Source organism: Lethenteron reissneri, chromosome 44 (genome assembly GCF_015708825.2).
Source record: "Lethenteron reissneri isolate LAM-NWPU_2019-01 chromosome 44, ASM1570882v1, whole genome shotgun sequence".
Lineage (NCBI taxonomy): Eukaryota > Metazoa > Chordata > Hyperoartia > Petromyzontiformes > Petromyzontidae > Lethenteron > Lethenteron reissneri.
The window spans coordinates 13,848,040-13,863,530 of NC_083822.1; the positions used below are offsets into that span (position 1 = coordinate 13,848,040).

General features: G+C 49.2%; 1 protein-coding gene across 6 annotated transcripts in view; it reads right to left on the reverse strand.

Annotated features, from left to right (window-relative positions):
* LOC133353647 (septin-9-like) overlaps positions 1 to 15,491 on the reverse strand; it is a 44,005-nt gene that overhangs the window by 28,210 nt on the left and 304 nt on the right. The window contains exons 2-3 of one of the 6 annotated variants that reach the window (XM_061570055.1): positions 13,355 to 13,418; positions 6,193 to 6,441 (exon numbers count right to left, since the gene is read on the reverse strand). Coding sequence is in view for 5 of the 6 variants with exons in the window: in XM_061570050.1 (XP_061426034.1) it covers positions 1,435 to 1,494; positions 1,660 to 1,894 (295 nt within the window). In the remaining variant the exon portion in view is untranslated. The other 5 variants (XM_061570050.1, XM_061570051.1, XM_061570053.1 and 2 more) reach the window with 5 other exon arrangements.

The window sequence follows — 15,491 nt, forward strand, 5'->3', positions numbered from 1 at the left end:
CTAAGCTGTGGATGGTTGTGGCCGTGGTGCATTGGTGAGAACACAGAGGTCCCCGGTTCGATTTGACCTCCCGGCACGGCAGTGGAAACAACGACGAGCCTGGTTGTTAAAATCCCTCTCCGCCTCTGTCCATCCAACAGCGCGCATGGATATTGAGAGACAGACGCTACCCCAAGGCCTAAAAGTCACGACTGGGCTCTCGTTCTTGCCGTCTTCCCCCCCCACTGTGAGGGAACAAAAGGGAACTTCTCCTCGGGGGGGGGGGGGGGGGAGGTCTGCCAGAGATGGGAGGGGAAGTATGGCAGGCAGCACCTGCTGCGGTGAAGAGCCTTCGCGAGGTCGACTTCGTAAGAATTCTTCCCCACGCACTTTTTCCTGACAATCTGACTGGTGATCTTGAGCCGCAAGCAAAACACGAGTCAACGCGTACAGTTCACACACAGACCTCCCGCCAGTCCTGTCGTGGACGAGGGCCGCCCCGCACCATGCGTGTCGCGGGGGCTATCTAACCGTGCGGGTGGTGAAGGCCTGACGGGATGCGTCGCATTCCGGGTGATTTCCTCATAGCCTCGTAGCCTCCACCGGAGCAGCATTTTTTTTACTTAAGGACAAAGTTTTGAAAGTTAAATGTCTCCTTGCCCAAATGAGCGTGGGACGGTGCTCATCTCCATTGGTGGCCCTTAAAGTGGTGGGAATTCTACATGCCTATTAATTGTTATGGAGAACTACAGTTAAAAGTAAACAGTATAAACAGAAATCTGATCTAAATCCTGTCACAGCTTGGCTATGCTACACAGCGTGTGAGATAAATGCACGGCACGCTTGCTTCTCGCAACACCTCTATGTGGTTGGCCACATTTGACTCAAGAAGAGGCAACGCACGAGGCTATGCGGGGAGCGCAGAGACTATGAACGCCGCAATGTCTGGATAATCGCAAAGCTGCTGCTGCTGTTTAATGGGGCCCACTTGACCTAATAACACACATCCTTCCAAGAACATTTAATAACGACGTGAGGTCTGCGCAAAAAGGAAACACAGACATGTTATGGAAGAGTGATTAATCTAAGAATAACCATAAAAAAAACAGGTCTAAGTCCTATTCCCTATCACGGGTCAATGGAATAAACATAACGCACCCAACTAGAATAATATACATTTTGCATGCATTTTTAGGAGCAGCTAAAGTTGTATCAGGAAATTAAGCCCGTCTTGCATTGCCAATAAAGTACTGTATGAGCAACATTCTTGGCAGCATTTGAGGCCAACCAAGAAACACAAAGGACTCGTGAATTGGCATCTTTGTGACTTTCTCGGACTCAAAAGGGCGAAAGGCTTAAATTATCATTAACACGCTGCTGCATTAACGCATTCACAAAGAGCCGATGCAGGGTGCAGCAAAACCCCCGCTGCCATTGTGCAGTGTGCATTCCCACCTGCTGATGCTGCCATGGCCGTTTCCTGGGAAAGTTTCTGGAGGCTCAGCTCTTGCAATTCTTCAAGAGAAAACAAAAAAAAAACTAAAACTGCTGCCACGAACGCAGCTCAGCGCTCCGAGTGCTTTCCGTCACCGCCCCCACGACGCATCCCACGGCGTTGGACGGTGCAAAATTCTGCTCCTCATTCTGCCGCTAGACACCGAGAATCGTTCTCCTGCTCACCGGGTGCCAAGGCTGCCCGCGTGTTTCCGTTGGCCAGGCTTGCAGCGGTCCGTGGGGCGGCAAGGCGGGCGGGCGGGCCGGTGGGCGAGCGAGCGAGCGAACGGACGGTAATGCCGCCTGCCTCGCGGGAGGCTGGGAGCTGTGGGCTCACGGCGAGGCTGCCCTTCTGGCGCAGCAAGGGCTGTGGTCGCTTCTGGAGTGAGAACTGCCAAGCTCGCTGTGACGTCAACGCCATCCTGCAGCTGCAGCAAGGACGTCACGTGGTGGGAGGGACAGAAACTCCCTCCCGCCCTCCGTGCTCAGAGACGCAGTCCCAGTGCCCTCCCCGATCAGTAACTCGCGGTGTACTTTGGATGCCTCAACAGGGCATTTACTCTGCCAACGAAGGAACTTTTGAACGTTTGTTATTACACTTTTAATACCACTGCGTACTAGAATGATTAGCCACGGCACTGTACAAGTGCCCTCGTTTAATTTTAAGACCGGTGTGCTTGAACACAGTAACTGCTTAGAAAAAATCGTGGCTAGTTTATTCTGGAAAAGGTACAAATCAGGAACAAACTTATCACTGACTTTTCAATTTAACAATTGCATCACAAGCTCTTCAGAAAAATTCCCATGAGTAACTTTCCAGTCATCTTGTTACTACAGACACAATTAATAAACCATTAACCACGTTTCTGTTGGCAAACATTATGATTAGCAAGTTTAGTGCATTACACATAAATACACATATATTGTGTGTAATGCATACAAAGTGGGTATATAAATGTATCCAAAAACTTTACACAAACAACAAAACACACATATCTAACTAACGTAAATCTATACACCATGAATACAACACATGTGCATGCATGCGCACTGGCACTAATTCATAACACAAGTAGTAGTTTGTAAACCGAAAATGTAAATTCCTGGAATAGCTAAATGGTAAAAGAAAACTCAAGGCCAGAGTTTCTAGGCTGATGTGGACAAAGCATACATTTCAGATGCCAGAGTCTGACTCAGAGATCATGAGATCCCGAGGCAGCCCGTTGAGAATGGGGGCCTCTGAGCTCAACCCCCCCCAACTGTGGGGCCCTGCGCATTCACTCGTCGCCCTGGCGAACGCTAATGGCTCCCGCGGCCACTGCCGTTCCCGCATACCGACCAGTCGGCAAGTCGGTGCGTCACCTGGACGCGAGCAGCCCGAACCACGCAGCTCACAACCGCCACCAACGCCGCCACCACCAGAGGCCCCAACGCGCCCTTCACTAAATACGCTCGGCGCAGTCTTCAAACGCACGTTCATGCAGAAACAAAGAGTCCCGAGTAGCCACGCTGGCTATTTTAGGACAAGTGTGGTTAGCGAGCGCCTATGAAGGTAGGAACGACGCACAAGAGGGATGGTATGTCCAGCACCACGCCCTGCAGTACCATGCTGACACACACGCACAAACGGTACCTCTGACTTTCCTTCTGACATCCATTTACATGAAAGCAGTGTTGGAGTAAGTAGACCGCGTTGACGTTGGTGGCATCGTGTGCACTACGCACGGATGGGTGGCGAGCTGCCCACACACCAACTCGTGGCGGTGCTGCTGCTGCATCCGTTACCGCCAGTTCCCACTGTGGCGAGGGAGGGGCCGATGGGCAAGGATCAGAGACCGCAGGCTCCTCCCAAAGTCTAAGGTCTGAAGAACTAAAAATACGCGGCCTTGAGTGTTTACAGCGCCCACTTCTTCAGGGGCACGGAGGAGGGAGGGGCGTTATGGAAATGAGCGGCGGGAGACGCCAGGGAAAAATTATCCGGCATTGAGGCGAGGACCCCAATGCTGGAATGTGGCCACGGCCGCGGCCTGAAGACGCGGCCAAAAGTTACGACATGACACAACTCGGGGGGAGGTTTGCAGAAATGTAAATACGGTTTCACCACGCGACCTCTGGATAAATGGCTATGTCAAGAAATGTAAACACAATGCAATCTAAAATCACGTGCCTCATGGCTCGCCGCACGTGTCTCTCAGGGCGTGTGAAGCACCTGGATTAAAACATTCACAAGGACCCGTGCTCTGGGTCTCCGTCTGTGAATAAGTGACGTATACAAATAAATATGCTTTCCATGCAGCATTGCAAAAATAAGTACATCTAATTTTATCAGATTATTTTAAATTAGGACGAATTAAATAAACGTCCATGGCAATTTCCCATGATTCAAACAATAAATAACGTGGGGCGCCGCGGTGGCGAGATGTTCACTACCTCACCTGGCATCAAGGAGAATCGTGGGTTCAATCCCAAGCCAGACCCTTGTATATTTTGAGTTTGCATGTTGTCTGGATTATTCTCCGGGTCCTCCGGTTTTTCCCCTTGGTTTTGTGGTGAGCGACATCCTGGGACTCATAATCAACGTTTTTGGGTTTAGATCGCGTTTATTTATAAATGTGTCGTAACCCTCCACCACCCGACACGGCCAATCAGTAAAAAATGTGTCACGTTGACAAAGACAAATAGTTCACTGCTTTAGCCCACCGGTGTGTTGAAGCAACAACCTTAACAAGCCTGCGCTGACCAGCGTGAAGTATGGTACAACGACGACTATGACCGACAAAGTGGGGGAGGCCTTATTATTGTATAATTCATTCATACGACGCCAAAAACAAAAGCATTAACGATAATGCGTTCTATCCTAACCCCAGCCGAACAGCTGTGCATCACGTGGCATGCGGTCTGTGGCCATGCCCTTCCCCTCCCTGCCACGGCTGGTGGCTGGACTTTGACGATCGCAAACAGAAGTCCGTATTTAGAGCTGGGATGCCACGGTGGCAAAATGTTAACTACCTCGCCTGGTATACAGGACGTTGTGGGTTCGATTCCGACCCTGACGTCTGTATATTTGGAGTTTGTATGTTCCCCCCGTGTCACGTAGATATTCCTCCGGGTCCTAGATTTTTCCCTCCACATTTAGAATCAACATGCGTTTACAGTATTTGGCTGCTATAAATGTCCAAAAGAAAAGTCACTTCATTTGGATTATTATTGTGGCCAGGTCGCTTTTGAAAAAGAGCTAGATAGCTCAGTGGCCCTTACCTGGTAAAATAAAAATAGGTAAGTTAAGCTTATAATGCATCCATTAAGTCGACGATTCGTTGTAAATTTGCAATTGACTGATTTTCTTCGTGGTTGATTCCTATGCCCTCTTTAAAAATGGCAGCCTCCCCCATACATCCTGCTTTCTGAAGGTGGGAAACCCCTGAGAAGCCACGCCCAGCTTGCCTGATGTCAATAACATCACTAAGCCTATCGAGGGTGGAGCCGTCCCTAGGATACGGCGAATCGTGGCGACTGCCCCGGGCCCCGCGCTTTGGGGGGCCCAACATTTAGACTACACGGTGTCAGACACATGGTGGGATTTGACCCGAGACCCCGCACCTCCCCTACGGACGGCCCGGATCGTGAGCGCCCGCACCGTATTCGATAGTCTTGGAGGCATCCACACACTGGAGCCACCAACAGCACCGGGCGGTACTCATCACCACTGGCTGATGTGAGCCAATGGTGGTAAATTCCTTTATTTCTATAACGTGGGTACATCTTATCTCGCCAAATTTATGGAGAAGTAGTTTTTGCTTAAAGTATTTTTCTCTTGACACAGATCTTTTCAGGAACTCATCTACTCTTACCGTGTTACACGAGAACTTACCATTGTGCATTCTTACTGTTACATATACGGCGAGTTGCTCCACCGTTTACGAAGCCAAACGACAGTATTAACAGAACCGTGCACAGGTCAGACGTGGCTCGCAGATGACAGAGCGGCCCCAACAGCTGGGCAAGTTCTCAGACTGGGTGACCCCTTGCCCTGGGCGGCATGTTCCCTCTCTAAACAAAGAGCAAGCACGGAGCGTGCGGTGGGGAGTCAGTGCAGTGCTCTCCGAGCGACAGGCATCCGGAACTCGGTTCTGAGCAAGTTTGCTACAGCTCAACCGCGAAGAAGTGCCCGAGGAATACGGAGCGGACATGGCTGAGATTCTGGCTTGGAATCCAGTTCCATGATTAAACCGGGTTCTCAATTACGGACGGTCCCTGCCCACTCACCAATGACTAACACAATCTGGCAACAAAACTGACACCTTTTTTACAAGGAGTCATGTTTACATAGACCACAATACCTGCAGTCATAATGCAAAAAAAAACATAACTGATAATGTATGCACTGTCCTTGAAGTTGATTGGTCCACACCCGAGACAGCTTTCCTTAGAGCCTAGTCTCACATGGGTTGGACCAGATGACGCCAAAAGGCGCACTTTGTTGCCAGATAGAAGGGTAAAAAAACACAATTATCATATTTTTTACTGGCAAATGAGGTTCCAATGGTACAATGGAATTTTTCACCGATTATAGCTCCGCATGAAAATGTTCAGGTTCGATTGTGAATTTACCACACAATAGGCACCATTCGCTAGACATCAGAGATACATGTCTGGTGTGGATAATGAAGGCTACCTCTTGTGTGTAAGCACAGGAGCGCATCTTCTTGAGCCACTCACCGTCACAAATGCTTCCGAAGCGCTTTGATTGCCTGCTTGCGGCAGCGGCAGCAGCTGGAGGGGCTGGAGGGCTGCCGTCTGCGAGCAGCGGTTTGTAGGGAAATGCGTCGTCGGGGAGCCTCGGGGCGGCGATGAGCGACTTGAGAGCGGCCGTCACGGGGAAGCCGTCGGCACCCGAGTTCCTCACCGAGCGCCCCGCGTAGCCCTGGCCTCGTCCGTGGATGTCCAACTCGAAGGGCTTCTTGAGATCTGGAGGAGGGATAGAAACGAGGCGTTGCAGGCAGGGGCGTCGGGGCGAGTCCACGTCGCAAATGCTTCCTGATCATTATTGGTTGTTATAAGCTATTAAGCTTATTTTTTTCCAGGTGAAGTGCACTGAGCTATACAGCTCTTTTGCAGAAGCGACCTGCTCAAAAATGATAGCTCAACGAAGTGGCGTATCGTGTGGAAATGTATAGCAGCAAAATATTCTCAACACATGTTTATTCAAAATGTGGAGGGAAAAACCGTAGGACTCAGAGAAAAATCCACGCGACCATGGGGAGAACATGCAAAGTCCAAATATACAGGTGCCAGGTTCAGGATCAAACCCCCGACCTCCTGCGTACCAGGTGAGGGAGATAACATCTCGCCTCCACAGACAGAATCTGCAAAGTTCATCCTCCCTGCATCATCACGGATAACAGTTTCACTGTACCATGCTTATATGAAATCTACACAACTCGTGGCTACTGACCCACTACTGAGCCAACTGTTTGTGCGCCACTGTACACTAAAAGGTTCTATCTGCAGCACAATCAGTGTTTATGTCACACAATCTAAAAAATACCACGTTTTTGTCCAAAATGTGGTGGGCGTTTATTTTACCAAATATAAACAAGTTCGGGCTGTCCGGACACCTACAACACCCACAATCGCTGTTTGAGTAATGTACTCAGCTGTGTGCACTCCAGGTAAACCCAAATTGGAACCAGGAACATCGTCAATCATCGCACTCCCCGGACCTCTTGGCATCACACATAAGAGATCGTTCAACAGTACCAACGTGGTTTACACAAGTCCGCAAACCACATGCTAGGAGGGGTGGTGGTGAAGGATAATTTATGCTTTATTAACGCACTAGATTGTGCGTGTGGCTGGGGTGGATCGGGTGTCAGCGCGATGAGTCACCACTGAGATCCTGGATGTGGATTTCTGTTACGCGTGGTTAGTGCGGAGTCCGTGGTCTCACCCAGGCACCAATAGCTGTACACCAAAAACACATCACATTAAGATTGGTGTTTCACTCAAATGGACTAAATTCCGGCTCTGAGAATTCAAAATGTCAATTTCTCTGTTGCAGAGTTTGTGGGAAAGTATGGCCCGTAATCTGTGGATAAAAATAATGCCTTGAAGGATTCTCAGAAACAGTTCTGTAATATCACTTCCCACTGGTTGTTCTCAAATACATGGGGTTTTGAGCTGCCCTGGAGGACGGTCTGAATGGATACTTCCTCTCATCGTCGTTTCCAAGAGAACAATTTGAATAAAACTAGGGCAGAGAATGTTTTAAAACACTCAAATAAAATGATAACGCACTTTCTCTGACATTCAACTATGCAATGTAAACTACCTGTGAGATTGATGGGTGGAAAAAAATCCACACACCCTTTCATATTGTTTACATGAATACTGAGCAATCCCTTAAGTCTACAGTTGGCGCAATTTCCCAGATTATAAGACGTTCACCCGCAAAGCATAATGTACTCCAAACTCATGCCGTGTCATTAGAGCTACACAAATCTCACCACGCACGCAGCACACAGCTTCCCGATGATAAAACCTTTGTTTTAAATGCAGGGGGAAATATGCATTCCTTAAGGGAGAAAGACAGAAACATTAAAACATTATTTTAAGGCACCACTTGCTTGCACGAGAAGGATGGTCATAATAATCGGTTTTTTACCCTTTTATCTGGCAACAAAACTGACACCTTTTTTACAAGGAGTCATGTTTACATAGACCACAATACCTGCAGTCATAATGCAAACAAAAAACATAACTCTGATAATGTGCACTGTCCTTGAAGTTGATTGGTCCACACCCGAGACAGCTTTCCTTAGTGCCTAGTCTCACATGGGTTGGACCAGATGACGCTCTAAGGAAAGCTATCTCGGGTGTGGAGCAATCAACTTCAAGGACAGTGCACATTATCAGAGTTATGTTTTTTTTTGCATTATGACTGCAGGTATTGTGGTATATGTAAACATGACTCCTTGTAAAAAAAGGTGTCAGTTTTTTTGCCAGATAGAAGGGTAAAAAAACCAATTATCATATTTTTACTGGCAAATGAGGTTCCAATGGTGTAAAAGTATGGTCATCTCCATTGTGGATCCTGAGAACGATTCACTCGTGAACGACGTTGTTGTCGTTCGGCAGCAGCCGAGTACCGCGTTTGGATTTAAATTTGGTACAAGGCAGGTGAATGGTCCAGGAACGTGGACATCGTGTCGCTGAGGTTCCGTGACAGTGGGAGCCCCCTGCTGGGGTTAACGACAAAGCACAGGGGAGGGCCCATCGGCTGGACACGGCGTGAACGTGGTGGTGCAACACATTCGCCCGGTGCTGTGCACGGTTACGTGACGAAGGCTGGCAAGGCACAGGTGCAAGGAATGGAATGGGCCCCACCACGCGTTGTGCAAGTTCGGTCTCTCTTCGTATCCCAATTCCGTGGTGCCACCCACACGCGCGATTGCTCGGTCCGCTGGTTCCGAGAACGCAGATGGGCGCCGGGTCTAATGCCCCTCCACAACAGACGGCGGCCAGGGCTGTGCGTGCCATTAGAATCGCCGCATTAGAGGGGAGCGCAGCACGAACGCTGTGACCCGTAGACAGGGCCGTCCATGGGGGGAGGTGGGGACTGGAGCAAATCCCACCATGTGGGCCTCCTCCTCGACGCCTTCAAACTAAACCGGGACTATTACGTCTGACGCCGTGATGTCGGAATGCGGGCCCCCCCAAAGCCCAGGGCCCGGGGCGGTCTCCCGATTCACCGCACCCTAGGGACGGCTCTGCCTGCAGCTACTAGAGAGGCACGCTAGCCGGGTGATCGCGCACACACTGCATGGATGGCAGCCCTCCAAAGAGAGCGGCGTCATTTCCCTTTTGATTAACCATAATCTGTTACAGTGTGTTTCCATGCTTGTTGAAATACATTTCTATCGCAAAAGGTCGGCGCTTGGAGCTTGGGAAACGTCATCTTAGAGAAGGGCAGTGTTTCATTTATTTATTCATGCTGCTTTCTGTGCAGCGGCGCACTTAGCAGAGGCACAGACCAGAGGCCCTGCACGTCCACTGTGGGGATATCGAGTTCCCAATTACTCGGAATCGCCGGTTTGAGCCTCATCAGATGGTGCACATGAACAAAAAAAAACATGTTGACCTTTGACAAACGCTGCAATTAGCCATGATTTGTAGACTTATTATTTCTGCTGGTAAGAACTGTATTTAAATTATAGGTCAACATGTTGAGAACAATGTGTAAATGCATTAGTCAGAAATCAAAACCCTTACAAACTTGAGCACCAAAATGTATTTTAAGATAGCCGAAGCAAACGCAGCGATTCTTTTTCAGTTGCGAAATTCAAGTTCCCACGATTCGGATCAAGAATCCACCAACAAAACGGCGATTAACTCATAGCATAAATACAGTTCATGATATGAACATTGGGGTGGAGTGGTGGTGCAGTGGTTAGCACCCTGAACCTGGCTGGCAGAGTTAGATTTCTGGCCATGACAAATCTCCATGGCAAGCACTATCTGAATCAGTCATAAGCCTCTGCTCCTTCACCAACCTGTGCCGGCCATCAGAGTGAAGTATGGTCAAACAACTCCAAGCATGGGAAGACCATCGACAGTTTTGACAGAGCTGTAAATTATTTATATAATGATTAAGTACTAACTTACTACTTCAATAACAAAATATTCCCTGTATAGCCTTCCTACAAAGACAGAAATTCCCCGAAAGTTGAAGAACCCTTGCTGCTCTACGCGATGCCGATTCGTGCTGCTTCCCTTGAAGGTGCCCGCTGTTAACTCCTGGGGCGCCGCCGCTGTCAATTTTCTCACCGGAGATTCAGAATGATAATTACAGGACTTCAAATGGTCATATGACGTGTTCTGTGTGCGAGAGATTACAGTATTTTACAACTGGAAGGTCATTTCTGTACTTTAAATTCACATACCTGGTCATGATCCTGGCAGACAGGTGTGTGTGTGTGTACGTGTGTGTGTGTACGTGTGTGTGTGTGAGGGAGGGTGGCATGTGTGTGCAGATTGCCCTCGATGACATCATCACAACTGTCTGGACCACAGGACGGGTTCTGCAGGATTGGAAGGATGCCCTGGTGCCCCCCCCCCCTCTTAAAAAATGGGGGACTGCACAGATTGTAACAACTATAGGGGGCATATCTCTTCTGACCGTGCTGGGAATGGTCCTGGCGAGGATTATTCAACATCGCCTTGCCAGGCACACTGAGGAGAGGCTTGTGGAGCCCCAGTGTCGTTTCAGACCAGGGCAGTCCTGCACGGATGCCATATTCTCTATCGGTCTGCTGCAGCAGAGGTGTAGGGAATTCCAACACGACCTACATCTCTGCTTTATTGACCTGGTTAAGGCCTATGATACCATCAACAGGCCAGGGCTCTGGGAAGTTCTTCGTGCTTTCGGAGTCCCTGACTCTTTGCTCACAATCATTAAGGTCCTTCATGATGTTGGGCAGGCCCGGGTAAAGCTACGAGGCCAGGAGTTGGAACAATTCCCTGTTCACTTTGGGGTGAGGCAGGAATATCCTCTGGCTCTCAAATTATTTAACATCATCTTTGACCACGTATTTGGAAAAGCTTTCCATGGCTGTACTCGAGGAATTTCAATCTGGTGCAGATACAACGGGAGACTGAGCAATGCACGGGTGCAGTGGAGGGATGGCTCCCTATTGGTCAACCATGTTATGTATGCTGATGATCTGGTGATTGCTGCTCACTCAGAGGAGTTCGAGGCGCTGCTGCTAATCCTGGAGTGTGCCACTAAGAGGTGGGGCCTTGCCATTAGCCCCACCAAAACTAAGCACCTCCCTGGGTATTTTGTGCCATCAAAAACTCCACCCCCTCAGCTCCTCACTGGTGATGGAGCAGTTGTGGAGTGGAGTTTCCCATACCTGGGCAGTGTGCTTAGGACCAACTCTGGTTTGACACCTAAGGTCTCACTCCGAATCAGTCAGGCCGCATTATCTTTTAATCAGCTGTGTAATGCTGTGTGAAAGCTACCTGGTCTGTCACTCCGCACGAATCGTCGGGTCTTCTCAGCCACAGTCATGCCCTCCCTTCTCTATGCTTGTGAAACGTGAAGCCCCCTAATGGAACATCTGCACCGGTTAGAAACATTTAGGCTGGCCTGCCTCCGATCCATCCTGGGTATAACCAGGCTAGATTGTGTGAGCTCACAAATCCTTGAAAGATTTGTACACATTCCCATCAGTGTGCTCCTCTGGCAGGCAAGGCTGCGCTGGTTGGGTCAAGCCTCGCCACAGCATGCCCAAGCAGTTTGTGTTTGGCTGCATAGAGGGGGCTAAATGGGCACGACATGGGCTGAAGAAGAGGTGGACTGACGCGGTACGGGAGGTTGTGGAGCTGAGTGGACTTGCTGACGACTGGTACCAGTGGTGTCAAGATCGGCCTCTATGGAGGAGGCTTGTGAAAGACGCTACTGGGCAGTTGGAGGCAGTCGCCCTCCAACAACAACGGAGGGCAGAGGAGCGATGCTAACAATAACAAGCGGAGCGCCGGGCAGCTAAAATGCAGCAAGTTGGCACAGTAGGGGGTACAGCTGGTGCATCTACCAGTCATCTCAATCAGCCAACTCATGGCACCTGCTGGGACTGCCTCGAGACCTGTCAGCGAGCCTTCGACACTTCACGTGGCCTCAAAGTGCACCTGGCCTGGCATAGGCCGTGGTGACGTCACTGTTACTTCGTGGCGAAAGGCGGGTATTGGTGTGCGTGTGTACACGTGCGTGTGCCTAGCTGGGAGCAGTAGCGCAGCGATCAGCGTGCTGCACTATGAACTCGGTCACCCGAGTTCGATTCCCGCTAACAGCCACCCACACCGGTGACGATTATCTGAACCGGTCTTAGGCCTCCCCTAGGTCGACTCGGTCTCAAATGAGTGCCTGGAGCGGTGTGTAAATATCGCCACTGGGAAGTCAAAGGCGGCCGCGCACGGTGCTGTCCACCCACCCACACGTGTGCCGTGCAGGCCTTTATAGATGCTACTCGCTAACAGCACTTGCCCCAACAGTATATTTAAGGCTATACGGGGGTCTTTTGTCTTTGCCGTGCAGCGATAAGGGTGGAGGAGCACTGCAGTAGCCGCAGCAACATAACGACCACGAAGTCATTATTTCACGATTAATAAAGATATGCACACTCTTTGGGTCTTTCGGTAAAGTCACGTAGATAGAAAAATAAAAATCACGACTTTTAGATCGCAACACAAGCGATCGTCATCGGGTGAAAAAATACAGCAGGCGAACTGCAGAGGCAGGATAAAGATATCGGGAGAGTTGCTGCAGCAGCAAGAGGTTATTGAGGTTTGAGATGGGTGCAAGCCAAGGGTAAGTGGGGGGGGCTAGAGGTGGAATTTACAAGTAATAAACCTCGGCCATTGTATCACATCACTACGGTGCTGAAGAAGCCATTGTGTTGCTAGAGATTAGAGATTAGCATGTCAATGTGAGACGGCTTCCGCAGCAGCGACTGTGTTAATGAGACACATTCAGCCGATTAAACAACGAGAGCCACCGCCAGCCAGAGGTCGCAAACGGGTTTTGATTCCTTACCCCGTAACCCGTGCCCGGCCGCACCAGGGTCGCAAACGGGTATCGGGTAGGGTAGCCGGGTATCGGGTAGGGTAGCCGGGTATCGGGTAGGGTAGCCGGGTATCGGGTACCCGATTGCGACCTCTGCCGCCAGCCACATCGAGGAAAGGGGAAGCAGCGGCTATGTTAGTGAGACATTTAGCCTGTTCATGTAAAGATATTTAACAAGGTAAAGTAACTCAGAGAGTCGGAAATAACTGCTAACATAGGCAGGTAGGATGTAAGCAGCTCAGCCAGTTATGACTGTACCTGGTTAATAACGTCCTTCCAATGATTGCTCACTTTGTACCCATCTTCTCGGTTGAAATTGTGTCTGTGTTTACAACACCAACATCACTTTCAAAATCATTGACATCACAAGCATAACTCATCATCGTGATCATAAACATTCGAAAGATCTGTCATCAACATAAACTACATTGCAATCATGACCATCAACCATTATCACCATTATGCAAATCAATATAATCACAAAAACTGCAACCATTATCATTACCATCACCACAATCAAATAACTCAAGACCACCATAACTATCATCACAATCACCATCACGATTACCACCACTCAAACCACAACCAACATTCCAGTATTAAAACGAATGCAATCATAACTACCATCACAATCACAATGACCACACTCATCAAAACCACGATCACCAACTACTTCCCTTCTACGTGACTTTACCGAAAGAACCAAGAAGATACTGTAACCATCATAATTCCCATCAATGGCATCGACGCCACCGTCGCCTGGCGCGCTATTATCTCCCCGTCGGCTCATTCAGATGCCGCTCTCCTCCCCACTGCGACACCTCCTCGGGACTGCTGCAATATCAAAGACAAAGGTCCCCCGTGTAGCCTTCACAGACTGTTGGGGCAAGTGCTGTTAGCGAGCAGCACCTGTGAAGGCCGGCACCGTGGCACACGGGGGGTGGCCGGCACCACGCCCGAACGCCTTTGTCTCCCGAGTGGCGATGTTTACTACACACCGCACTTGATACTCGTATGAGGCTGAGTCGACCTAGAGGAGGTCCATGACCGGTTCAGATAATCGTCACTGGTGTTGGTGGCCGTGAGCGGGAATCGAACTCGGGTGGCCGGGTTCGGAGCGCAATGCGCGCTAACCGCTGCGCCACCGCTCCCCGCGATCTCGCTGAACACCGGCCACGTGCACTGCCGCACGACGCCGCCGCCGCCGCCTCTCACTCCGTGACGGATCACACGGCCACGAGGAGAACCTCGTGGTTTCGTCGCGATTTAAGAACTGCATTATTCCAATATTTTACACAACGCATACTACAGTACAGGAGTGACGCGTTTCACGATTCAGACGAGCACGGTTGGCTACGTACGGCGCGAAGGATGTTCAACATACAGTACATACATTTATGAAATACAAAATCTATCGTACGACGAGTTTCTTACACGCAGCGAAGCGTCGTTAGTCACTAAAACAATATCAATAGATGCCTATAGAATTGCCCAAATCGCATCACGGACACGCCCACAATGTACGCCGCTTGCTCCTCGACGTCCGATGTCCCTGCGGCAACAACCGCCCAGAGGCGCAGCACGCAGAACAGACATTGCACACAAATACAACAATAGACATTGCACACAAATACAACAATAGACATTAAACACAAATACAACAATAGACATTAAACACAAATACAACAATAGACATTAAACACAAATACAACAATAGACATTAAACACAAATACAACAGACATTAAACACAAATACAATAATAAACATTGTACACAAATACAACAGACATTGCACACAAATACAATAACAGATATTGTACACAAATACAACAGACATTGTACACAAATACAACAGACATTGTACACAAATACAATAATAGACATTGTACACAAATACAATAATAGACATTGTACACAAATACAATAATAGACATTGTACACAAATACAATAATAGACATTGTACACAAATACAACAACAGACATTGTACACAAATACAATAACAGACATTGTACACAAATACAATAACAAACATTGTACACAAATACAACAACAAACATTGTACACAAATACAACAATAGACATTGTACACAAATACAATAATGCAGTCTAGAATAGATGATTCACCACAACGTCTAAACGCAACCACATCCCAAGTGAATAGACCACCATCACACGAGATGTAATGCACGAGAGCAACGTGTAGAAGTGCCGACAGCGACGAGCAGCAGCGCCGCTGAAGGCCGTGGGCACGGTGGCACACGAGGGGTGGGTGGCCAGCAGCACGCCCGGCCGCCTTTGTCTCCCCAGCGGCGATGTTTACTGCACACCGCACCCGGTACTCGTTTGAGGCCGAGTGAGCTAGGGGAGGCCCAGGTCAGGTTCCGATAATCGCC